Source organism: Embiotoca jacksoni, unplaced genomic scaffold (genome assembly GCF_022577435.1).
Source record: "Embiotoca jacksoni isolate LCO1_2020_lvr unplaced genomic scaffold, fEmbJac1.0.p SCAF_7, whole genome shotgun sequence".
Lineage (NCBI taxonomy): Eukaryota > Metazoa > Chordata > Actinopteri > Embiotocidae > Embiotoca > Embiotoca jacksoni.
Window position 1 is genome coordinate 585,634 of NW_027185425.1, and position 26,216 is coordinate 611,849.

A 26,216-nucleotide genomic window follows, 5' to 3' on the forward strand; every position below is an offset into this window, starting at 1 on the left:
ACACTTCGCTCACAATCGATAGCGTCTCATCGTGGGTGAATAGAGAGGTGAGAACGTTGAGATGTATATACTGTATACTGCAGGGAAAAATAGAGGGGGGGGGGTAAACCTATGCAAGGTTACACTGTTAATAAAGTGAAGAAGTTGTAAACACGTCATTAAACGCACACGGGCGGGGGGAGGGGGGGTTAACAAGGAGGAAAGGCGACACACAAGCGGACAAGAAACAATAGAGTGGGATGTTAAAGCAGAAAGTAAATAAAGGACTCAACAAAGGCCGCGGCGTGTAACAACGAGGTTCACACGGCAACGTATGATCAGCGGTGTCAACACGTGGTTCCCTGCTGCAAAGTACAGAACGCAGAAAATGCCTCTGAAACGGCTTTAATTTTACAATTTCATATCAAGATTCTTGCATCTAAAATCCCAAATTGAAATCTCAAAGTTTAGCAGAAGAAGCCCCGCCCACTTCCACTTATCTCGCCTCTCCTCCTCTCGCCGCTCTGTAACTTCACTCACCACCGAGAGGCCGACTCTAACCGCAGCATTTTCGGCCATTTTGAGCTTGTTGTGTCGAGCGTGTGTGTGTGTTTGTATATGTGTACTTGTACGCTTTGTGTGTGTGCGTGTGTGTTTGTGTGAAAGTGTGCTGGTGCAGAGAGAATGGACCGTTATCCAATTTGTACTGGTCAGTAGTGTGAAATGGTGGTAGGTCAGTCAGCCAGGCAGCGCGTGTGCGTGTATGTCTCTGTGTGTGTGTGTGTGTGTGTGTGTGTGTGTGTGTGTGTGTGTGTGTGTGTGTGTGTGTGTGTTAAGGAGAGAATGGTCTTAGTTGCACAAAACACTGTGGTGGTCCAGCGATGTGCCAGCGTGCTTTCATCTACAGTGAATAAAGACCAGCGTGCTCACACAAAATAAAAAGATGTGATTATAGTACAAATTATAAAATTATAAAATATAATATTATAATATAAAATATATGTATATATATATATATATATATATATATATATATATACATATATTTATACACAAACACGCACACACATATTCTACCTATGGAATAGATGGAGTTTTCCATTAAATTGGTCGTTATTGTATAGTCTACCCCCTATGGATCTGATCTATACAATCACACACACACACACACACACACACACACACACACACACACACACACACACACACACACACAGACAGCTATTCTCTTTATAGTTGTTACAATTATCTCTGCTCTGAAAGCTTGTAATTGTGCGTGTGAGTGTGCGTGTTGCCTTAACCTCACAGATGTGATTATTTTCACTGCATTTTTTATTTCTGTCTGTATTTTAAGGTCTCACAAAAATCATCAAAGCAGCTTAAAAGAATTCTAAAACGCCTCCATCGCATGCTTTTGATTTGAAGCCATTAAGTTTTGTTATAATATAATTATATAATTTTTCGCTTATAAAATAGTTAATTTTTTTTTTTTTATTTTTTTTTTTTTTTTTTTTAGAAAAGCCTCTTGAATGAAGCAACCTTGATTTACCTCGGCGCTTTTCATCGTTTTGTTTTCCCAAAGAATTTCGCTAATGTTCAAGTCAAATATGAAATCACCTCCGCGTCTAGAATACCCCTACTCCCCTCTCCCACAAAAAAATAAATAAAAAAAAAATACAATGAAACGAAGTGAAGCACAAATACTTGAGAGAAACATTTCACCGACCAGCGTTTAATGCCACAGAAAACTCCCGTCTGGGCAAACCTCGGAGCAGCAGGTGATTGGTGGCGTCTGGACGAGGTTACGGAGTGCAGGCAAAAAAAAAAAAAAACAGCTCGTCCAGCTCACACAAAAACACTCACGCTCCTCGCTTTGATGACTCACAGCAACACGGTCATTGTCTACATCTGTAATTGCGTGCGTCTCTCTCTCTCTCTATATATATATATATATATATTTATATATATATATATATATATATATATATATATATATATATGTATGTGTGTCCGTGTGTCATTTGGTGAGTGAACATAAGTGGGTCCGGGGCAGTCTGTTGATGGAAGGAGTGTAAAAATAGAGAGATAACAGCCACTCTGGAGCGAGAGAGTTGAAGGAGGAGGGGAGGTGAGGTGGGGGGAGGGGGGGGTCAGACCACGGTGGCCTTGAAGCGTCCATTCGTTCCCTCCAGCCGTCCATTCGTCCACCGTTCTCCCACCGCCTCTTCCTCTTCCTCTTCCTCTCTCTTTTCTCTCTCACGCCGCTCACAAAATGGAGTTTGCCAAGTTGGAAGGCGACGGCGACCCGGAGGTTTCAGATTCAGGAGATCGATGGCGAAGTTAGGAGATATATCGTTTTCATTGTTCTCATCTGGAATCGTTCTCCATCAATCAGACGGTGCCGCTCGCTGCCCTTCGTCATTGTAAATTGTTCGTCATTTTTTCTAATATTCTCTGCCCTCGTGCTGCCTCACACACCTGTAACCTTGTGTCTCCTTCATCGACTGTTGCTCGGATTATACTTCAAATAAATCACGTCAATTTGGACAAAAGCATCTCGCCAAATATTTATTTCAATTTGGCAAAATCTTATTTTTATTCTTGTCCCAAATTGGCCGTTTGTTACGTTACACTTCCTGCCGATCACATCTAGATACAAATGAAATTTTTTTTAAAAACATCCGTCGGTGCGGCCGCGAGGTGAGACCGACCGCGGACCTTTGTTTCCCCATTTCTCTCATTCATTTCCTGTCATCTCTCTTTACTATCACTGTCTATTACAGCCATGAAATATATCTAAAAATAAATAATCAGCTCACGTTTGGAGACGGTCTGTTAATATAGAAGTTTATTTTTTTTCCAGCCTGGTTTATATTTAAAACAACAATTAAATGATTAAAATAAGCATGTAGGTATTAAAGATGAAGCTCCAGTCTGTATCCTTGAATAAACACACGAAGGAAAGTGAACTCCATTTGATTTAAATAGTCGGAACAACAAACTCTAAATCACACTCGTCTTCTCTTGTTTGTTTAACAGCCAGCTGAATGGAAACTCAACGTGTATAACTGTGTGTCATCTGTCCACCGGCCCGCTGCCCGTTTGGGGAGGAGGGGGGCAGTAAGAGGGCACGGGGTGGACGGAGGGTGGGAGGGGGGTTGGGTGAAATCATAGGAATCGCCTCCCCCTCTCTCCCCCCTCTCTTCACCCCATTCCCTCCCCGGCTCCATCCCATCCCATCCCGTCCGTCCGTCCGTCCGTCCGTCTGTCTGTCCCTCGGGGAGATTTCTCAAACCTGCATCCCATCTTATCCTTAAATTCTGAATCTGCCCGGAGCGTCCTGATCCCTGCTGCTGGAACTGAGAACGGTCACGCTCCCAGATTAGGGATTTCTGATGCAACTCTGGGCAGGACAGCAGCTCAGGCCCTGCAGCCTGGGATTGTGTGTGTGTGTGTGTGTGTGTGTGTGTGTGTGTGTGTGTGTGTGTGTGTGTGTGTGTGTGTGTGTGTGTTGTTGTTCTTCTTCTTCTTCATGTGAGTTGTATTCACGTGTGTGTTGCTGCTGCAGGCGAATGTGTTCCACGTCTGCTCGTGTGTGTGTTTGGCTGGAAAGTCTTTTCGCCAGAGATCATGTTTTCATTCATTCTCATTTACACTCTGTTTTTGGCGCGTTGATGTTGCACGCAGGTAAATAGGAAAAGAAGAAGAAAAAAAAAAAAAAAGCCACCCGCGCCTCCGTCTCTTAAAACAAGAAAAAAAGGGAAGCCGGCAAATTTTAAAAGTGAGAGGAAGAAGAGAAGAGGGAGTGGTAGAGAGAGAGAGAGAGAGAGAGAGAGAGAGAGGAGGGGAAGGGTGTGTTTGGCTGGTGTGAGGTGAGGCGGGTGGGGTGGGGAGGAGGCGGTGGGCAGGAATCGGCGGACTCTGCGAAAGAGCCTCCAGTGTGCGCGGGTCTGGCTCCCCCCTCTGAGGGGCCCCGATCGATACAAACTCAGAGCAATAAAGCTTTCCCCCTGTCATCTCCACAGAATACAAAGCAGAGCGGGGAAGGGAAGGGGGGGGAGGGAGCAAGGAGGGATGGAGGTGGTGGTGGGGGGGGGGGGAGCTGTTCCGCTAGCCACACCAATTTCCTACCCCCCACCCCCACCCACACCAACCTCCCTCGTCTTCTTTTCTCTCTCCCCAATTTTCAACCCGAGCCACCTTAACCTCCACCTCTCCTTTACCTCCCAGTACCCCTTCCTTTCTCCTTTCTCCTTTCTCCTTTCTCCTTCTTCTCCTTCTTCTCCTTCTTCTTCTCCTTCTTCTTCTACTCCTTCTCCTGTTTCTTCTTCTCCCTCTCCGTCCTCGGGCCGATTTCGACTGACAAGCTTGCCTGTATTTTATAATTAATGCCGTTTGAATAAATACGCTTAATAATTCATCGTTGTTATTTAAGAGAGAGATTGATGGATCGACCGAGCGAAAGTGTAAGAGGAGAGAGACGGAGCAAAGATCACATGTGGGGAGACAACAAAAAAAGGAAAGAAAGGGACAGACAGAGGAAGCGAATGCAGCAGCGGTGTATGATGAGAGGGGTTTAAATTGAGGGGGGGGGGGGGGTGCTGTTAACAGAGGATAGGGGATGGGGGGTGATGGCCGTAGACGAAGAGACGAGGGGGGGAAGGGAGTTGAGGTATTACGCCGAGCAAGAGATGGATGTGTCGATGGAGAGGAGCTCAGTGCGAAGGAGGAGGTGTGTGAGGGGGCGGGGGGGGCGGGGGGTGGGGGGGGTAAGGTGGAGATGGAGGATATTTAACGGGACAGGAAAGGAGAGGACAGGAAGGGGTAAAGAGGTCAAATAAGCGCTCTGTTTAATTGGGAGCCAATTTAAGTCGGGTCCAATCGATAAACCTGTAAACTCGGCCGTCTAACGGCTCGCAGCACGCACCATAGATCACCGGGGGCAACCACAGCTGGAGGAGAGGACGGAGCCGTCAATCAATCAATCATTCATTCATTCATTCATTCATTCATTCATTTGCACTTGTAGAGCTTCACGGGCAAAGAAAACATACCTGTTTTTTTTTTTTCCTTTGGAGATCGGATCCTGAATCAGAAACCAAAACACAGCGACCAAAAAAAAAATAAAAATGTATTTAAGAGGAAGGGGGAGATGGGGGTGGGGGGGGAGGGGGGTCTTTCTGTGGCTTTACAGGGTTTTAGTTTTTTTTCAGCACTGGGATTTTCAGCCCTGAATCCAAATAGTGTGAACATAAATATCCCCGCGGTCACATGACAACCTCATAACTCCCAAATTGAAGGATAATATGATCTTCTATGGGTGGAGGAAAAAATTCTGCCATCTTCGGACTTATGAGATCCTTTCAGCTTCCCCCCCCCCCCCTCCCCTCCCCCCACCATGTCGGATAAATGTGGCGGTCAAGCTGAAAAGGGAGTCGGCAGGATTTGGACTTGGAAATAACTGTACGGCAAATAGGAATGAAAAGCAGTTGATCCGCCGTCTTTGTGCCCGTTTTAGTTTCCAATATTTCTTCCCTTTTTTCCCTTTTTATTTGCAGTTGAACAAAAACCTTTTCAGTGCATCTTTTGGAGATCAAGGATTTACTAACTCGAGCACAATGCACTTTTTTTGCATCATTAAGTTGATTTTTGGACGTTTTTGTTTTTTTTTCCTGTTATAGATTTCAAGGAAAACACTCGTCCAGTTTTGGCGTCTTTATCGAGGCCTTTATTCTTCTCTGCGTCTCGTTTTCTTTCTTTTTTTTTTTCGCTCATCTTCCCGTCCGTTCATTTTTTTTTTGTCATCGACTCTGTTGCACACAGTCTTACTCTTCCAACCCCCCCCACTCCCCCTCCCTCCTTCCTCCCCCCCATCCAATCACTCACACACAAGCCATCAAGGCGAGGCTGTGTGTCTTTGTTAGTCCAATTGTCACCATCTTTTTCCTTCCTGCTATTTCCTGTGAGGCTGCAGCTCACTCTGTTCCATACGTGTTTATTTTTTTTTATTTTTTTTTCCCACTCTATTCTTTTGCTGTGTTTCACTGTTTTTTTTGTTGGTTTTTTTCTTCCTCTGTCTCTCGTTGCCATTATCACCCGTGTGTTAAAATCTTTGGCCACTTGTTGGTTTTTTTTGCTCATTTGCTCAACCCAATGTTCCTCACTAACTGTCCCAGCCTCCCTCCACTCATCCATTCATTCACTCCATCCACACTTCCCTCTTTTTTTTGTGTGTGTGTGTGTTTTTGTGGTGGGGATATCTCTTTTCAGCAGACCTCATTATTTGTATCCTCCTTCCACCACCATCCCCAGATTCCCTACATTTGTGCTTCCGGTTTATCATGTTAGTTTTTCATCTTCATTTGTTCCTCCTCTTCCTCTCCTGTGTCCGTCCCGTCCCCATCACTCCCTCTGCTCCGTTTTCTGTCCCCTTTTACTCCCCTCGTTTCCTCCCTTTGAAACCATCTCTGTCATGTTCCTCAGCCTCCACTATTACCCCCCAAAATTCCTTAAATTTTGTTGTCTTCATCCTCCTTCTTGCTCATTAGCCCCCGCCCTCCTTCCAACATCCCCCCCTCATCCGCTCACTTCGTGCCTCCATCATCACCCCCTTCCGTCCCCCCACCCAAAAAAAAAAACACAAAAAAAAAACGCAGGGACTCTGTAAAAAGGAAGTCACACACACACAGTGGCCATTTCCTCTGTCCTCCCCGCCTTTATTTTCTCCGTTTCCATCCCTCCATCCCTTCATTGCGCTCCTTGGGGAGGGCAGTAATAATGGTGGAGAGAAGGAGAGCGGGGAGGGCGGCGCGATTATTGTCTTGTCGGGAGTCAGAGGAATCGATCGGCACAGAAATATGTGGTGCGAGAAAGAGGTACTGTATCGGATATAATAAACACTCCTGAGACATATTCGGGAAAAAAAATAAAAATAAAACGCTCACTCTTGTGCACGTTCACGTGCATGCATACAGGCTGCACACGCACCCATGTAATGACTCACACACACACACACACACACACACACACACACACACACACACACACACACACACACACACACACACAAACACGTGCACAGATCATCACAGAGATGCAGTACTTTTCCAGTTGTGCATAAACTCATAAAAACACCCACATGAATCACCGACAAATCGCCGTCTACACGCAACATTACTCACTGAGTCTCGGGGAGGCAGCTACAATGCAGCCTCCTCAGGATGCACTCCAGATGCATAACTGTTTACCGAGGAGGTGTAAGGTGTGAATATTTATATCTAGAGAAGTCCTCAGCGCCTCAGCACGACTATTATCTTCCGGACCAGCATCCATAGAACCTGAGTGGGTTTCCTCAAGTGTCTTTTTTTTTTTTTTTTTTTTTTTTAATGTGATGTTCGTACAGGCTTTTTTTTGTTGTTTTTTTTCTCAGAGGAAGTGGTTGTGAAGTAGAAAACGCTGAAAATAGTTTGTGTCTTTGACATAAAAAAAAAAAAAAAAAAAGCACATTTCTATTTCTTGTGATCTTTTAAACCAAATTTTAGAGACATTCTGGATTCACCCTTTTTTCTTTTCTTTTTTTTTTTGACAGTGATATAGTGTGAACATCACCTGGAAAACAAAAAACAAAAAAAATCCAGAAAAATCCTCTAATGCATGCTGCTAAAGTGTAAACACCGGCGGAGGCATTAGCATGCAGCACTTTGTTTGCCTCGCACCGAAGCCTCGGCTACAGGCAGAGAAACATGTTTATTCTTAATGATTAACACTCTCACAGGTGCACACGGAAACATGGGAGCCGCACACACACACACACACACACACACACACACACACACTATAGCGCAAGCATGTGGACACACATATGCACACACGTGATCTTTCATTGCTGTTGCCTGGCAACGGGTCTGTGTGTCCTGTGCTGGCAGAGCGCTGTCCAGTGGTGCCATGACCGCTGCGGCTGACCACTACTGAAAGAGAGGGGGGAGGAAAGAGGAAGAGGAGGAGGAGGAGGGGGAGGAGGGGGAGGAGGAAGAAGAGGGGGAGGGATGGAGGGATCATGTTAAAAAAAAAAAAAAAGAAAAAAAAAGAAGAAGAAGTGAGGTAGAGATGATAACACAGAGGTAGAGAGAGAGTTTTAATGATACAAACATGACAGAAATAATCGGTTGTTGCTGGTTGCTGTAGCCTATAATGGCAAAACCACAGTTAATCTGTCAAAGTAACATCCTAATGAGACGGTGAGCAGCCGGCAGTCAGACTGGGGGAGGCTGATTTTAAGAAACGCAACATTATTTTCTGAAAATGACACTTGAATTGTTGCAGAAATTGAAATTGTGGGTGTGAAGATTATCAGTTTAATTCAGTCTGTAGCTTCAGTACAAAGTAGTTCTGATACATATTGACCTCATGGAGACGGAATAAAGTTTTTGGTTTTTTTTCCACGTTTAAACAATGTTGTTGTTGAGCTTTGAATCTTTAAAGAAATAAGAAAACAGCCCTGAAATCACCCAAATCTTAAAAACACAAAATTTGTGCCAAAATGACTTCATTTCTTCCTTAAATTACGTTGTAAGAAGTCATTATGTCACAAACCTTTGTGCGACCAGGTGCAACCGCAGTGGCTGTCGTGTATTCTGTAGATTTAATCGGCCTGCTGACTGGCGAGGTCGCATGTTTTCGGCATTGCAAACAAGTTAGCCAGCAGCTAACCCTCTCTGTAGTACAGAAAGTACTTCCCTGCTGAGAAAGATCTACCACCAACATGTTGAAGTGTGATTCAGCAGCAGCTCGGTGAATGTTTGTCACTTAAAAAGTGAAGGAGGACAGAATAGGATGGAAAGTGACGCATGACGGAGAGGCGGGGATTTAAATTTGAGAGGCAGGTGGGAACGAAGGAATTAAGGGAACGGCAAACCAGTGGAAAGGGTTCAGATGCAAGATGAGATGTTCACGAGAGGAGAAAATGAGAGTAAGTTCAGGGTGGACTGAGGCGGGAGGTGAAGGAGCAGGATAGGAAGTGAGAAGCTGGAGAATTGAGTAGTCGGGTCAGGATGAAGAGGGAGGTAGCATACTGCAGCTAACTGGTTAGCTTCTCATTGGAGTTCAAAATGGTCTCCAAGTATCTAAAAACAAGTAGATTATATTGAGAAGTGACCAACGAACCGTGTTTCTGAGGCGGGTTTCGTTTTCAGTTCCAGTTCGGCTACTTCGAGCTCCTCAGTTGGATGAAGAATCACCATCACAGAAAGTAGGAACGGCTGAATTAACAGGTTTTGTGAGTTGAAGGATCCGAGGGGGTCACATAATGTTTTATTTCAAGTTCAAACTAATGAGAAAAAAATAGATCAATATAAAACAAAACTGGAGTAAAAACACGAGTTCACTGGTCAACCATCCAAAAACTAGTGAAGCTTGTTAATGTGAAAATGCGTGCGACTTCATGTGGAAGTAAAGTCTGATTTCTATGTAACGGAGATCCTCGGTTCCTTCGCTCCGCCGGTCCGGTCTGCAGCAGCTTCGCTGATCATGTAAAGAACCAAATCTCATTAAATGCAAACAAACGTGTCCGCCGAGCTGCGTATCTCCGTTTGTTCTCAGCGCCGCGACGGTCATTAAAATGAGTCGCGGCTCTAATCAAGCTTTTTCTCTCAGACGTGGTGAACGAAACGTTGAAAAAGAGATGCGGTCGTGTCAACGTATAATTAATTCACTTCCTCTTTACGAGAGCAGGTTTTAACGCTGAGCTTTAACTGGGAATTAAACATGTCGTTGAAGGTAAATGACAAAATGAAGTTTCTTGATGGTTCCATCTTTTTATTGTTGTTTTCCAACGTTTTAAACACTAAATATCCACTCAGTGAATACAGAAATCAAACTTAGCATTAAACAATATAAGTTTATAACATGTTATACAAGACAAAAGGACGGTGACGTACTGCTTTGTTTTTTATTGTTATTTTTAACATTGTAAAGATTTCTTTATTTTTTCAAAGTCCTGCCGCATCTTTACAATTAAAATGTTCACAGCAAGTAACAGAAATCAAAATACTTGACCTCCATAATCTTCAAGCTTTCTTGTCTCACCAAACATCTTAAAATTCACCGGCTTTAATTGGTGAAATACTTCAATACTTTTTCAGCTCGTTTTTACTTTGTAAACTTCAACATAATATAGTATATTTAAAAAAAAAAAAAAAACTTGCATTGATACCTGACAGAAAGTTGAAGAGCAGTGTGTGTTTGTGTTCTCAACATAAATTTAAGTAAAAGCCTGAATTATTTTATTCATCTTTTATTTTATTCAGCAGACTTCAAAACATTTCATCAGTGCAGCAGGTGCAGATTTGCTTGTTGATGTTTCGCTGGTGTTTGTTTGGTGCTGAACGTGACCGGGGGGGGGGCAGGCAGTGTGTGTGTGTGTGTGAGTGTGAGAGAGACGCGAGGTGGCTGAGACCATGTGCCTGACCTTTGACATCCACACGCCAAACAGCGCTGACAACCCCCCCCCCCCCAAAAAAAAAAACACACACACACACACACACACACACGTATACCCACGCGCCGTCTGTCACAGGCCCCTGACAGGCGTAACCGAGGCGGGGTGGGTGGGCGAAAGGGAGGGAGAGTGCATGGGGGGGGTGCTTTGAGTTTAGGACCCCTCCAGCCATCCTATTCCCCTCTTCCCCCTTTCTCATTGCCCCCTTTTCTAATTCCCTGACAGTGACCCCTACACCCCCCCCCCCCCTTTTCCCCTGTAAAACACACACACACACACTCACACACACACACACACACACACACACACACAGGCTGGCAACCCCACAAGACATACATCATCTGCCCAGTGGCCTCGCTCTCTCTCTCTCTCTCTGCTATTAGCACAGATAGGATGAGTAAGGAAGGAGGACAGGAGTGGGGGGGTTGGGGAGGGGCAGCAGTTATCAAACTAACCCCAAAGGTGGAGGGAGGGGTGTGTTGGGGTGGTGGTCACTATAACTTGGGACAAAATTTCACTCTGAAATTGTTTTTATTCTATTTTTTTTTTTTTAAAGGTGTGATGTCATTTTTCTCTTTATTGACATTTTTTTTTTTTTTTTTTAAACCTGATGTGCACTTGGACATCTGTGACGTTTGGGGGTTCAGGGCGTTTGATTTGTTAGCATACATGAGGTTGAGATGGGATGGATGGAGGGGAGGGGGGTTAAAAGGCTCCATGGCCAGAGGGGTTAGGGGCAGTTGAGGCGTTATGCTGAAGGAGAGATGGAGGGGGGGGGAATGAAATGATTTTATGGGGTCCCTCTCTTCATATGCTGAGAGGAGGGTGTGTGTGTGTGTGTGTGTGTGTGTGTGTGTGTGTGTGTGTGTGTGTGTGAGTGAAGCGGAGTGTATTACATTTAAGTCCATCTTTGAATGAATGAGCATTTTAGTAAATTGTATTTTTGAATAGTGTCTCTTTATGGTGCCTGTAGTCGTGGTAACAAGACGAAGGGGTGTCGTAGGATCGCCATGACGTCGGGTCTCTAATAGAACCTGCAGGTCCGAGTTGTCCCGCCACGACCGACGACAGCAGCAGGATGAGTCGTAATAAGAGATATTTCTGTGGTGGACCGTTTTACTGATCAATTCACACACTCAGATGTCACTACAGGTGTTAAAAAAATAAAAAAAATAAAAGCTTATTGAATTCAATATGGAGGAAACTTAAAAACTGAATATTTGTCAATCTGAAGAGGTTTTTTTCATTTTGTTGCTGAAGGTCAAGAGTTTTTCATTTCTAAGTCGAGATGAAAGGTTTCTTCACTTTCCGCTGTTTTTTTGAGACGTTTGTTTGTGATAATATTTCCTTTGACAGCATTTCCTTTTGCACTTTCAAAACTATCTACTGAATACATAAGATGCTTTTTAAATGCCCTGATGCGCGCACACGCACACACACACACACACACACACACACACACACACACACAGTCCTGCTGAGCATGTCTAAGAGGGTGCTGCCACCATCTGGTTACATGACGCAACTGCAGCGTGTCCATTCAGTCTCTAATTAACTGTATTTTCCTTTTATTACATCAAACCTGAGATTTTAATTTCTGCATTTTTGACCCCAGTAAACTAAAACGAGGACGTTCACAAAGTGTTCACATCGTGATCTTCAACCTTTCAATGTTTTGCACAAAGCAAAGATGCCAACATTGCTACTTTATATGTTGAACAAAAGATCCTTTTTATGATGTAATTTTGGTGCAAATTCATCATCTAGGTTAATGTTATTATTAATGTTTATTAAGTCAAATCAGAAGAAGTGCAAACACGAGTGTGTGATGAAGTCTCGGCCTAAAAAAAAAAAAATCACCTGCAAAACACAAATGTGTCATCGTCCTTCTCTCTCGTTTTTCTTTCACTTTAAAATGTATAATCTTCCTCTATTTTTGCTTCAATTTGTAATTGTAACTCCCTCTTCATCGCTCCGTCTTCTTCTTCCTCTTCCCCTCTGGCGTCTCTTTGTCCGTCCTCGTCCCACTACTTGCCGTCGTCCCTTCCACCTTCTCCCGCCGCTCCTCGAACCTCTCGCTGACCCCGATGATGAGATTAGCGCGCACACGACGACACCGCGCTTCAACATCGTTCCCAATAAGCCCCCCTCCGGTTCCTCCGTTAATATCACGCAGAAAGTGTGGACGTCAGCTGCCGGTTACACGAGGTGCTCTTTGATTGTTTTCACTTTCTTCCCGTCAGACACACGAGTCACGCGGCTGAAAAGTTGAAGCTCATAGAGCTGTTCGCCTCGGACGAGCCGCTGAACGCAGAAGTCCTCGGCAAAAGATAGAAAACGAGCCGCGCGCAGACAGAAAGAAGTTGAAGTGTTGAGTTCGAGGGGCGGAGGAGAGTTTTATTCAAGATGGCGGCGCTGAGTGATGTCCGGTGCTCAGGTAAGCAGTTCCTGCTGCGTCGTTCCTCCCGAACCAATTACTGCCGCGGTCCCTGAAGTGGCCACGAACAGGAGGCGCAGCGAGGCCGGTTAGGAGTCGACTCTTAATCCCGCTTCCACCTCCCGCTCAATAAAGTTTACCTTCAAAGAGCTGAATTAGAGTCGGGACGTCATCAGTTCTGCTGCGGGACAATAACGTTTTTTTGCTTCGCGGAGATTTTCGCTGCATGAAGGTTTTATTTAACGAAAACAGGAAACCAGTGATGATTCTCCAAACTCTTAAAAACTGCTGCATCTCCGGACTGTTTCAGGACCTAAAGAACATCCTCTAGTTTTATCATGACGATGATACATTTCAGATTTTATCCAAACTTTCGTAGAGTTGCAGCAACGTCGAGCACTTTCTCCTTCTTCTTCTTCTTTATGAAACTTTTTTTTATTTTTTTTATTTTTTTTTAAATACAACAGATGCAACAATTAATAATGATCAAGACGTTTCGCTGCCGACACTTTTGCGCCTTGTTCCTTTGAATCCCGATGCTTCCTGACAGCATTGATTTTTAGATGAACTTTGACCCGCAAAACAGCAAGAGGCACTAATGTTGAGCCACTCACCAGGAAGAGGAGGAGGAGGAAGAGGAGGAGGAGGGGGAAGAGGAGGAGGAGGAGGGGGAGGAGGGGGAAGGATTGTCTGTGTTCTTGCTTCTGTGCGGTAGAAGAAGAAATACAGTCGGAGGGAACGGATACATAACACAAACAAACGAGACAAACATCTTGTTTTTTAATGTTAAAAACATCCAGTTTTGTTATTTAATCAAAGAGCTGTAAATGTGCAGGTTTTTATTGGTTTGTCTTTTTTTTTTTTTTTTTTTTTTTTAATCACTAAATCTGAAATCTAAAAGTGTAGAGATTATAAAAGGATTCTGTTGATCACCGTTAAGCTGCAGTTTATCATTCTGAAATTAGTTTTAATATGTTCCCAAATTGAATGTAAAGGCAAAACAGGCCCAAAACAGATGAGGAAAATATGTAAATAATTAAAATCATTGTTCCATTTGACATTTATCACCTTAGTGACCAGTTTCATGTCTCAGCTCCGTCTGTAATATTGTTAATATGTTCATTGCGTGTTCTCAGTCTTCTGCTCGGTTGTTTTGAGTAAACTTGGTGGATAAATCCTGATAGTTTCCTCACTGAGCAGAGATTTGAACCAACAACCCGTCGTCAGCTGAGGCAGCGTGATATGTTGTACCTGGGTGTATTTTCCACGCAGCGGCCTGATTTTGTGTGTGTGTGTGTGTGTGTGTGTGTGTGTGTGTGTGTGTGTGTGTGTGTGTTTCCTGCAGATATCAGGATGTCCAAAGCTTCAGGGGAGGAAAAGTCTGGAGCCGACTATCCAGGGGACAGTTCAGGTATAACACACACACACACACACACACACACACACACACACACACACACACACACACACACACTGTCTAGCTAACAGTTTGTGTTTCCTTGTGTGTTTCAGACTCTGACAGAAACAGCCCTGATGATCAGGTTGGTATTTTTGGACACGAATGATGCAGACGAACAAACAATCAGAGCCGTCTTCGCTGGACTATGCTTTTTATCCCAATTAATTCATGTGTTGCAGAGATTATTAAAACATTCATCCCAGCTTTTATATGTCTTTATCAAATCAAAACAACAGCATTTACTGGCCATTTAATGATGCTTTCTTAAATAATGCCGCATACTTGTGAGCATAAATGAGAATTTATGAGCTCATCCCACACAGAAACAGAGTTTTGTGGTTGGTTTTTTTCCTTCAATATTGAGCAAATCAACTGTTTTTCAATCAAAGTTAACTCAGAGAGAAAGTCCACATTTGTTTTTAGTTTAAGTAAATGTGTTCAAATTGTGATCTCGCAGCTGTTGATGTTGTGTCAGACTGATTACAAGATAATCTCCTCCTTAAAAAAAAAACCAACCTCTGCAGCGTGAGAGTAACGCCGACTATGATTCCTTTGAAACCGGTTGCCGCTGATTAAAGGCTGGCATTTCATCTCAATCTGTCATCGGATGGTATCGATGTCAATGGGCGTGATTTATTTTTGTAATTTTTATGTTTCGCTGCAGGTCCAGACAATGAAAACCAGTCCCTTCAGCCTCTCTCCCACACCAGCTGGCAGCAAGGTGAGCCAGTTATCAATCTATCAGCAGCGGAAAAACATAAAATGATATGTATCTACAGGCTGCGAGGAGTTTATGTCGTGATGTTTTTAGTGTGCGTGTTAAAACCTCCGAGGCCTCCACAGGTGGAGCTCTGTGTGCAACCGCCACTCGTCCAGATGTGCTCAGATGTGGTTGTGTGTGAACATGTGTTCTCCGGTTCTGGTGCCAAGGTGAGACTCTTTGAGGCAGCGTTCAATATGCAAATCACGCAGCCGTGTCCCCGCCCACCCGAAGGAAAAGAAAGAGGATCCTACAGAGGGAAAGAAAGGCAGAAAGGAAAGAGGGATGTGGATGAGGTGACAGTGAGTGATTGACGGGAAGATGCAGCGAGGGGAGGCCGTGATGGATGGGGAGTGACAGGGCTGTGAGCAGGTAACGACAGCTGGAGGTCAGGGGTCAGCGGCTGCGGAATTTTTCTGACACTCTAAAAATGACGAAGATTGACTCGTGCTTTTGGACAGATGACCGGCGAACGCTTCAGTCTGTGAATCGGGCGTAAAGCAGCAGGACAAGAAAGGGAGGCTTCGAAGGAAGGATCTTTTTTTCTTTTTTTTTCACCTGAATGATCTCGTTTGTTTTATCTCGCCGCGACATTCTCAGAAACACGTTTCTTGGCTTTCTGTATTTTAACACATGCAAAATGACTATAAAGATAATGTTTGTCCTTGGTTTTGATTGCAGTCACACTAGAGTTGTCTTTAAAAGTCTGTGCTCCCAGTTTGACTTCAATTCTCTCAGATTTGCAGGATTTTCAGAAGGATTTGTGCACACAAAGGCTGCAAAAGCGGTATTTTGTAGATATTTTGCAGATAACACCATTATTTTCTGAATGCCTGTAACCAAACCAACATTTTCTTGCCCCATTGACAGGGGTGGAGCCCCAGCTGTGCAAATGAGCTCTTCGACCAGAGACTGTGTTACTGTGTGAATGTGATGCAACATTAATTATAAAAACTAAAAAAAAATTATAAATAATCTTGCTAAAAACCGAATTTGCCTTTTGTGTTTTCTCCCTCAGAGAAAGAGCGAGGAGAGCTCTGAGATAACACACAGCTCTGTTCCTGCTGCTGCTCCTCTGGCTCCTCCCTCTCAACAACAGCAACAGACTCAACACCACCACACACAGCTGATGCTCGCTGGCAGTCAGCTAGCAGGGGTGAGAAAACACACACACACACACACACACACACACACACACACACAAAGTTATATGAATTGAAATTACAAGTAGAGGTGACGTGTTTGTCGGCCAGCAAGGAAACGGACCTGACCACTGAGTACAGAACAGTATGGAAGGAAGTAGATCTTATAAAGGTCTTTACATGTGATAAAGTGGAACCCAGTTGAAAGTGACTTTCAAACAAAGATGGCGGATAAACATATTCTTCGATGTCCCGTCTAAACACTCAGAGTTTCGCTTTGAATTTGATCAAAGCACAAATTCTTCCACACTTCTTTCTGAGCTTTGTCCTTTCTGGTAAAGACAGAAAAAGTACGAGAACAATTCTACATTTCTTTTTGCAGTATTCTTCTTTTACTGCTCTAAGATTATTTTCTTTTAAATCGACGGCCTGCTGACCAGAAGAAGTCCACATCAGTGTGTTGTCACTGCTCTCTGCTGGTAAAATGAGCCAAACTTAAGTGTTTAATGCTCCAAACATGCCTCAGTTCACGATGCACCATCCAGGGTAAAGCTGTGACAACCGTCGATGGTCCAGCAGCCAGAAAGATATTCAGTGTGTATCTGACCTGCATCCAGCTGCCCTGAATAACAAGAAAACACTTGCACAACCTGCAGTAAAGCCCTCCAAAGTATTTAGAGCAGAGTGACATACCTGAGCTAAATGTTCTTAAAGTGGGTGGCTTTTCTCGCTTGTCTTGCTCTGGCATGCTTTTACTGTCCGCTGACAGACTCACCGACACCTCCGGGAATGCTCAGCTGATACGTCTGTTTTCTCTCCTGACTTTTTGTCGTGTCCCTACGTTTGTCTTCGTTTCATTCGTCTTTCGTGTGACGTCCTTTGTTCTCCCGTCATACCGGCCCTGCGACCTTTCCTCGTCCTTCTGCATGTTTTACATCCTCATCTCATTTTCCCCTCATTTCTGTTTCTCCTCGTCGCCGTCACCTCCGCCCTCCGCCCTCCGTCCTCCTCCTCTCGGCCTCCCCCAGCTTGCCGCTCTCCTCCCAGCCCAGCAGCAGCTGCTCCTCCAACAGGCGCAGGCTCAGCTCTTGGCGGCGGCCGTCCAGCAGTCCAACGCCGCCCACGCCGCTCACGCCGCCCACGCCGCCGCGCAGCAACACGCCAACCAGCAGCAGCAGAACCAATCGCAATCCCAGCAGCAGCAACATCCAATCAAACAGGAGCAGACGGTCCAAGCCCCGCCACAGTTGGCCCTGTCGCAGCCGATCCAGCTCACAGCACAGGTACGATCCACTTTAATGAGCCACGAGGTGCAATATTTGAAACTATTTTGTTCTAAATTGATAAGCGTGTTTTCCCGCTGTAGGTTGACCCTCCTTTTGTTCCTGCGCGGTACTGAAGCGTGTTTGTGTTTGTGTTTGCAGGACATCCAGCAGTTGCTGCAGCTCCAGCAGCTGGTTCTGATGCCGGGTCATCCTCTCCAGTCTCCTGCCCAGTTCCTCCTGTCTCAGCCAGCACAGGCGCAGCAGCCGCAGCAGGGTGAGCAAACGTCCGGTACCACTGACACGCACGGTCCAAAATGAACTTATTCAATACTGATTACGACTAAATATTCATGCACGGTGTAAAAATGTTGGCATTTTTAATGGTTAATTAAATAAATAATCAAACTAAACAGTTGAGTATTTGTTATTGGGTTTTTTTTGTTTTTTTTCAGGTTTGCTCTCGACACCAAATCTGATCCAGCTACCTCAGCAAAGCCCAGGAGGACTCCTGACAACCCCTCCTCGCCTGGGACTCCAAGCACAGGTGGGACATCTGTTTGTGAGTGCGAAAGAAAGAAAGAAAGAAAGAAAGAAAGAAAGAAAGAAAGAAAGAAAGAAAGAAAGAAAGAAAGAAAGAAAGAAGCTAAACGTATGTAGATGAAGCGGCTGTTTGATCGTTGCACCACAGATCGTCCATCAGACGGATATTCAGCCGTTTATCTGCTGCAAACCACCTGCAGGATGCAAAACAACTCACTTTATATTTGAACAACTTGTTTGCAGATTGAAACCTAAGACGTGTTTCCATCGCGTGTTCTTTCCGTCATGAGCTTTGGATCATATGTTCACCGGCAGCTCGTCTCGTGTCCTCAACCTTCATCTTCTGTAACATAACGCATGAATGCATCCTCACACGCGTTACAGATTTCTGATCGAGCGGTGATGAAGTCATGTCAAACACGGCGACACGCTCTTTGTTCATGTATGTTATGCACACATGACGCGAATGCAAATGAGCTGCAGATGACACGCATGACGTCCGGTCAATTAGTCGCCTCTCTCAAAGCTGGCGGGGTCACGGCTTCGACAAACTGCAGCGTGGCCGGATAAACGCTCCCTCTAAACATTCAATAATTGTGTTTTTGTGCATGCCGCCTATCAAATCTCCACAATTTAAGGCCGCCGAGGTCAAATTTGAATGTTTTATGCATGTTTCCCGGCTGATTGCCTCATACGTATTCACTAACAAGTTTGTTTCAATTCCCGGAAAGTGAGAATGCGTTTTTCTCTGAATATTTTTAGACAAATCACCAGTAGACGCTAAAAAGTCCAGGATTGAGGATTGATTTCATTTCTCTGGCCTCACATGCTCAACCTCCGCACATAAACATCCACCGAGGCCACTCGGATAAACGTACATGTGTGTCTTTCGTGATGTCGCAGAGGGAGAAGAGCAGCGATACCGGCGGCAGCAGCAGCGGAGGCTCTGTAGTTGCCACCGGGAGCAGCAGCAGCGGCGTCGTGACGTCCGTCGGCGCCACCTCTGCGTCCGGCAGCACCATGGCCGCCTCACTGACCCCCGGAGGTCACGGAGGTCACGGAGGTCACGGAGGTCACGGAGGTCACATGGGGGAGGAGCCCAGCGACCTGGAGGAGCTGGAGCAGTTCGCCCGCACTTTCAAACAGCGACGCATCAAGCTGGGATTCACCCAGGTGAGGACTGTGTGTGTGTGTGTGTGTGCGTGTGCGTGTGTGTTACGCACGCGTAGTAGTAACACTGATTGTTTGTCTCCGTCAGGGCGACGTCGGCGTGGCGATGGGCAAACTGTACGGCAACGACTTCAGCCAGACCACCATCTCCCGCTTCGAAGCGCTCAACCTGAGCTTCAAGAACATGTGCAAGCTGAAACCGCTGCTGGAGAAGTGGCTGAGTGACGCAGGTGAGTCGGAGCGGACGCGTTTTAGCTCCATGACACAGGAAACTGATGAAGAACGGCTTCTCAGTCAAAAAAAAAACAACCATGCTTTTATTTTTATTTTTTTAAATGAATCATAAGTATTTTTTTTGTTTGTTCTTCTCGAAGGCTCCTCGATAATCTCTCTCGAACAAATACCAGTTTCTTCTAATTTCCTTTTTGTTTTAATGCACTTTAATACCCCTCCGTCGCTCCTCCTCTCTTGCAGAAACCATGGCGATAGACAGCATGCTGCCCAGCCCCTCCTCCATCTCCTCCTCCATGATGGGCATCGAGGGTCTGCCGGGCCGACGCAGAAAGAAACGCACCAGCATCGAGACCAACGTGCGAGTGGCCCTGGAGCGCAACTTCTGCTCGGTAGCAGTTTCACTTCTCGACCAGCTGTACACAAATCTGCATGTTTCAGGGAGACCGACGCAAGAGAGCACAAAGATGATATCAAAACTCAAAACTGGATTTCTAACAGGCGTCAGAATGTATGAGAATTACATTTCAATACGAAATGATGCAGGTTCCATCTTTCATTTCATGGGAAAAAAATTAACGTAAGAATGAAAACAAACGCAGTGATTTTATTTCCCTTTTTTCATGGGCTTTCCAGAGGAAGTCCAATAATGAGATGTTTCCTCACAACCGCATTAAAGGAACAGACACTAAGGTGGCCAGTTTATTATGTACGCCTGTAAAATCTAATGCAGCCATAAATTCTCCTTTTATAAACATAGTGCTCCTTTTTGATTTACTCTGTCAGAGATACCAGTTTAATAATTATATTATTTAATGTTTATTGTTGAAGTTGAGCGTTTAAGCCGTCATCGTATCAAGTTGTTTTTATCATGTGATTATTGTATACATATTTTTTTTATTTATTTTTTTATTATTTAACTCCATCTCTGTCCTCGTTTAGAAAACCTTCTTCTTTTTTTTTTTAATCAAGCACCCATCCTTCTGATCTTCCTGTCAGGAGTCGCCAGCGGCTTCAGTCCTTCCTCATCCCTCTGGGTTTTTTTCCTCCTCAGAACCAGAAGCCTACCTCGGAGGAGATCCTGCTGATGGCGGAGCAGCTCAACATGGAGAAGGAGGTGATCCGCGTTTGGTTCTGCAACCGTCGGCAGAAAGAGAAGCGCATCAACCCCTCCAGCAGCACCACGCCTCCCCTGCCCAGCCAGACCTCGCCTGTTGTGACGCACAAAGCCTCCTGCTACAGCCCGCACATGGTACGGTCCGGAGAACCGAGAACGCCGTCACGGCCTCGCTGAAGTCCGCCTGAGACTCCGTTTCACTGAGGGATCCCTGATTTCTGTCTTTTCTCCGTCCAGATATCGAGTCACGGTCTGTCCCAGGTCACCACCAGCCTCAGCACAACAGGTGAGCCGCGAGTACCGTCTGTGTCCGAAAATGATTAAAGGTCAGCGCAGCGCTTCTCGGTGGACTTTTTGAGCCCAAACGTCGGTCGCAGGAAGATTAAACTGTTTCGTCACGTTGTTGTTTTTTTGGAGGGGAAGTTTCTGTGTCGTCCTTCGCTGGTCCGATGAGACGCTGAAAAATCTTCACTTTTAAAAATGAGACCGAAACAGAAAACAATGATGTTCTGTTGACAACGACGTAGAAGCCCCGGTCCCACTCTGAGTTGTTTACCTCCGCGAGTCACGGCTCGTCCTCGTGATTTATAGAGCTCAGCTCCACCGTGAGCCGTCCCCGGCTTCACAGATATGACAGACGACCTGACAGGTAACAAACACAGCTGGAAATTTATTGGCCCGTCGAGCCGAGGTAATACTTTCAGGTCACAGACTTCTCTCCACTCGAATGGAGTTAAAGAAGACGGTCAGAAAGCTCAGGATCCCGACTGCTGATGAACAGCGATGTCACCGGAGTGGTTTTTTTTGTTTTTGTTTTTAGTAATAACGCTGTTACTCTGTTGTACGGCGACAACAAACCTGCCACACATCTTTAACACCATCCTTCTTCTCTTCCTCTCAGTTGCCAGTTTGTCTCCGTCAGCGTCCTGCCCCATGACTCCGGTCAGCTCCTCTGTGACTCCGCCTCCTCATAGCACAGCCAGCCCGGCTCTGCCCAGCCTCGGCACCGCCGGGCTCAACACTGGGTGAGCGTCAACGATGGGGTTTAGTCAATTTATCTTCAATTTTGTAGTTTTTCCCTCATTTTGGTGACATAGTAATTGACAGAAAAATGAATCAACATATAAACTGACAATAAAAATAAGCAATCGTTTTAGTTCTAGATAGAAACAAATATTTCTTTGCTTCAAAATCCAAAAACAGCGCTTTCTAATTTACTCTTCTTTCCTGAATGAAAGCATAAAAATACAACAACGTGCACAACTTTTTCCTGCTTTCTTGTTTAACTTGTTCACATGTAAAGATCTCCTACATTTCAGTGATTTTTGTTTTTGGAGGGTTTCGGTTGTTTTTGAATGACACATTATAAGTATGTTGGTTTTACATCCGTTAACCTGCCGTGTGTGTGTGTGTGTGTGTGTGTGTGTGTGTGTGTGTGTGTGTGTGTGTGTGTGCATTTGTGGTCCGTCCACATTTCAGGAACACAATGATGGGAGTAAGCACAGGGATGAACCAGGCCTTCATCAGCAGCAATCCCCTGGCTACCATGCAAGGTGTGTGTGTGTGTGTGTGTGTGTGTGTGTGTGTGTGTGTGTGTGTGTGTGTGTGTGTGTGTGTGTGTGTGTGTGTCCATGCGTGCATGCCGACTGTCCCCTCTGGCCCCGGCCAAGTCCTCACGAGTCTCCGTCTCTTAAGACCGCTTCCCATTTCACCCTTCATCCATTCTATCCGAAATGAGTTCCTTTGCAAAGCCTGGGATGACGGTAGCCGACAGCAAGCCCGGTGCACACACACTCTCACACTCACACTCACACTCCTCCTCGTCCTCCTCCTCCTCAGCACAAACTTTCTGACTCGCTCAGTATGGTGAAAGATTCAATTTGATTCTCATACAATAGCCGGCTATTATCACAGAGAGGGACAAGAGCCCCTTATGGCAAAGCTTAGGAGGCCAAAGTCAGCTTACAGTAAACAGTTGAACAGGCACGATCCCCTCCCTCTCAATATCAAGGCCCTGTTGGCTAAATAACTAGTTTTCTTCTCTTTGGATGAGACCATCTGCAGCCAAATCAATTAAGCATCACAAATAAGCTGCGCTTCCAATCCGTCATGTGCTCCATCTCCCTATAGCGCCGATTCAGACCTTTTTTTTTTTTTTTTTTTTTTTTTTCTGGCGCTCCGCTCGGCGTCATTGAGAGCCGGCGTCCTGCGGGCGTCTGCTGATGAGAAGGATACAGTCTGTTATGGAAACTGCAGCTCTGGCGGCTCTGATGGAGGCCGAAGGAGGGCAAGAAAGACGAGCCCGAGTGAAAAGAGGAGGGGGGGGGGGGGTGAAGCGTTGAAAGGCTTTCAGGTTGTGGTTCCCCCCTCTGGATGAATGTTTCCACCCGTGGAGCTGTAATGGATAAAAGTGTTTACTGTTACACGTTGGCAGGTGTCACTCTGTGTTGCGGCAGAGTTTGGACTGATGGAGGAGTTATTCTGCCGAGTCGGCTGCAGTAGTTCAGCACGAAAAATCTCTTTCAGTTTGGGGATTTTATCTCGGTGCATTGAAATATAACGACGCCGCAGCCGAGAAAAATATCCCATCATATCTGAAATAAACCTCTTTAGGCCACTGAATGTTTTTCGATGAGGAGTGTGCCACGTATTGTTAATTATAAATTTATTATAGCTTTATTTTTAGACCGTCACGGGAAGAAACAGGAAATCTCCCACTTTGTGCACGTGTTGTAAAAACCATCTCCATCTTCATCTTTTGCCGACAACTCTTGATTTATTAAGTTGAGTATTCATCACCTCCAAATATGACATGTTCATCTATAAAGGATCAGTTCACACAAAGTACACCAAAATATAAAATATATATATATATATTTACCTACTTTTAGTGTTATCTATCCACACACATAGTTTTTGGTTTTGTCTGCCGCTCATATTTTGCTGTGATTTGTGTGAACGGATCCTTCAATCATTTGCATGTTCCTATAAATGATTTATTTCCATACTGTAAATATGAAAATGTAGAAAAAGGTTCCTAGTTTGCGTGTTTTTGGTTGTCGAGCCGTCGTTGAAGTTCTCTCTTCTCATCTTCTTCATTTCCACCCTCCATGTTTTCCTGGTTGCTGATGAGTCTGATCTGTTCACTGACTTCTTTTCACTTCTCTCTTTATTTCCATCATTCGCTCTGCCTTTATTTGTTCAAACTTTTTTGCCCTCCTCCACCCTCTCTTTGCCGCCATGTCGTCCTTCCTCATCGCCTTCCTCGTCCTCTTCACTGCGACTACTTTTACATTTCTTCCTCTCTTCACGTTGTAATTTTATATCCATCACTTCTTTTTCTTCTCCTTCCATCTTCATCTCCTCATTTCTTTTTGACCCTAAAATCTCGTCTCTCTCTCCCTCTCTGCCCTCATCTTCCTGTCCTTGCTCCACCTCTGTCCACCCTCCTCTTCCTCTCCTCTTCCTCTCCTCGCTCCCTCCCAGCCCTTGCAGCCAGCAGTGGTCAGCTGCCCCTCTCCGGCCTCGACGGCGGTCACATTCTTCTGGGCGGACCCGGGGGCCCCGCTGTCCCCGCCTCCCTCCGCTCTTCTCTCTTCCTCAACCGCCCCACGCTCCTCCCCATGGTAACCGGCTCCATGGCGACCACCTCCTCGCCCGCCATGGGACTGGTCAGCAGCAGCAGCGGAGGGTGCGGCCCGAGGCTCTCGTTCTCCCAATCTCCGCCCGCCGGCACCAGCAACCTCATGAGCCCGACCTCGTGCCCGGAGGAGTCCGCTTCTCCTTGTTCAAGCCCCGCCTCTTTCTGTTCCTTCAGCGAAGCCTCGCCGCCACCCCTGGGAGGGGCCATGGCCGAGTGACGCCTGACTGACAGCCAAAGTTTCCTATCGGAGGAGGACGAGGAAGGAGGAAGAGGAGGAATTAAAGGAGCTTTACAAATCTGAATTTACAACCTCGCCTTTCAACCAAAGCCATCTCTCCGTCTGATCCGTCTCTCAGTTTTTCTTTCTCTCTGCGTCGCCCCGCCGAAGTCTTCTGAAGCCAAAAATATACACAGACGGACGAGTGGACGAAGCAAAGAGAGAGGGAGGACGGGGAGGAGAGAGAGAACTGCAGAAGGAAAGGGGGGAAATCTGAAACCAAATAATGATCTACAGCTGGAGAGGTGACGCTGAGGAGCGTTTCTGCTCGACGTCGGGAGAAACGAACACCAGGCTTTAAAAAAAAAAACACAAAAAACAAACTCGATGAGGGCAGGGATGAAGAACTGAAACTGTGTGTGAAACGGGAGGCAAAGAAAAAGACTTGTTTAACAAGCCCGGAAGGTCGTTGGGGTTGCAACCAAATTAAAACAAAAAAAGAAAATATGCTCGAAGAGAGACACACACTTACAAAGATGTAAACCAAAATCTCCAAATACCAAAAACTGAAAACCAAAAAAACCACAAAAAAACAACAAAAAAAACAACAAACGGAGAGAAAAGCTTTAGTTCAAAAAGACTTTTTGCATTCTGATCTGTGCAGGATCAGTTTAGTACTTCATTCGACGTCATGCCAAACATTTCCCATCTCACTCAGGATTTCCTTTTTTTTTTATTTACATTTTGAGTTGAAGAAGCATCTATTTTTCTATTATTTTGTATTCTTTGCTCTTAATGGTACTTTTTTTTTTTTTTATTCAACACTACGTACAGTTGGATGTTTTACAGCCGATCCCACTCGCAGGACATCAACCTACCTCTCTCTTTACAGCTTTACAGTGATCGACCTACCTTAGGGTGTTTGTTTTATGGGTCCGGAGTAGCAGACGGGTGGGGTTTACTACTAGAACTGCCGTAGTGTCAGGTAAGATGCCAGTCCATAAAAAAACTGTGGTACAAAAATAACTTTTAAAAGCTTTCTGGTGTTCATTACATCGTACTGTGTAGCAGAATCTGCCCTTCTGGCACGAATATGGGATAAAAAAAAAAAAACGCCATCATGTGTTGGAAACTCCACTCTGACTCGGTCTGTGAAGTTCAAATGAATATATTGGTCAAATTTAGTTGTAATGTTGATTTGATTGCTTCAAAGTGAATTTTTGGGGAATTTTTACATCTTAATTTTCTCATAAAGGTGATTTTCATCCCCATTTTTGTCGACATTATCGTCATCATCGCTCAAAACCGCTTCTACTGCCTTCACAGAGGATTTACGCCGACTACAGGCAGATGTGGACAAACGGTCTCGGGATTTTTTTTTTTTTTTTTTAATTTCAATATTATTTGCCTTCTTTTGATTTTTCATCAACCCCCCCCCCCTCCCCCCCCCTCCCCATACACAACCATCGTCCATGTCATCTTCCAGACTGCTCACCCACCGCCAGTCACTCTTGGATACCAAAGCATCGCCTCTGGCAGCGTTGTCTCTGGATTCGCCCGGGAGACGAGTGTCCAGACAAAAAACCTCAGCAGTGTCAGAGGGAGAAAAAAAAAAACACCCTACACATACACTACAAGTGTAAGAAAGACCAAAACCAAAAAAAAAAAAAAACATAAAATAAAAGAACAAAAGGAAGAGGTGAAGCACCGGCGTTCCCCTTACTGCCCCCAAAACCCTGCCCTCCATCCCTCCCTCCCTCC

General features: G+C 45.1%; 1 protein-coding gene across 1 annotated transcript in view; it reads left to right on the forward strand.

Moving 5' to 3' along the window:
- Positions 1-25,880, forward strand: part of pou2f2a (POU class 2 homeobox 2a) — a 54,508-nt gene extending 28,628 nt beyond the window's left edge. The window contains exons 2-16 of the mRNA XM_069176845.1: positions 14,257-14,322; positions 14,424-14,452; positions 15,035-15,091; positions 16,149-16,286; positions 17,301-17,555; positions 17,697-17,811; positions 17,990-18,081; positions 18,981-19,250; positions 19,336-19,477; positions 19,722-19,870; positions 20,533-20,730; positions 20,833-20,881; positions 21,497-21,620; positions 22,075-22,148; positions 24,082-25,880. Of these exons, the coding sequence (XP_069032946.1) occupies positions 14,257-14,322; positions 14,424-14,452; positions 15,035-15,091; positions 16,149-16,286; positions 17,301-17,555; positions 17,697-17,811; positions 17,990-18,081; positions 18,981-19,250; positions 19,336-19,477; positions 19,722-19,870; positions 20,533-20,730; positions 20,833-20,881; positions 21,497-21,620; positions 22,075-22,148; positions 24,082-24,455 (2,132 nt within the window). The 3' untranslated portion in view covers positions 24,456-25,880. The remainder of the gene's footprint in view (positions 1-14,256; positions 14,323-14,423; positions 14,453-15,034; positions 15,092-16,148; positions 16,287-17,300; positions 17,556-17,696; positions 17,812-17,989; positions 18,082-18,980; positions 19,251-19,335; positions 19,478-19,721; positions 19,871-20,532; positions 20,731-20,832; positions 20,882-21,496; positions 21,621-22,074; positions 22,149-24,081) is intronic.
- Positions 25,881-26,216: the final 336 nt, after the last annotated feature.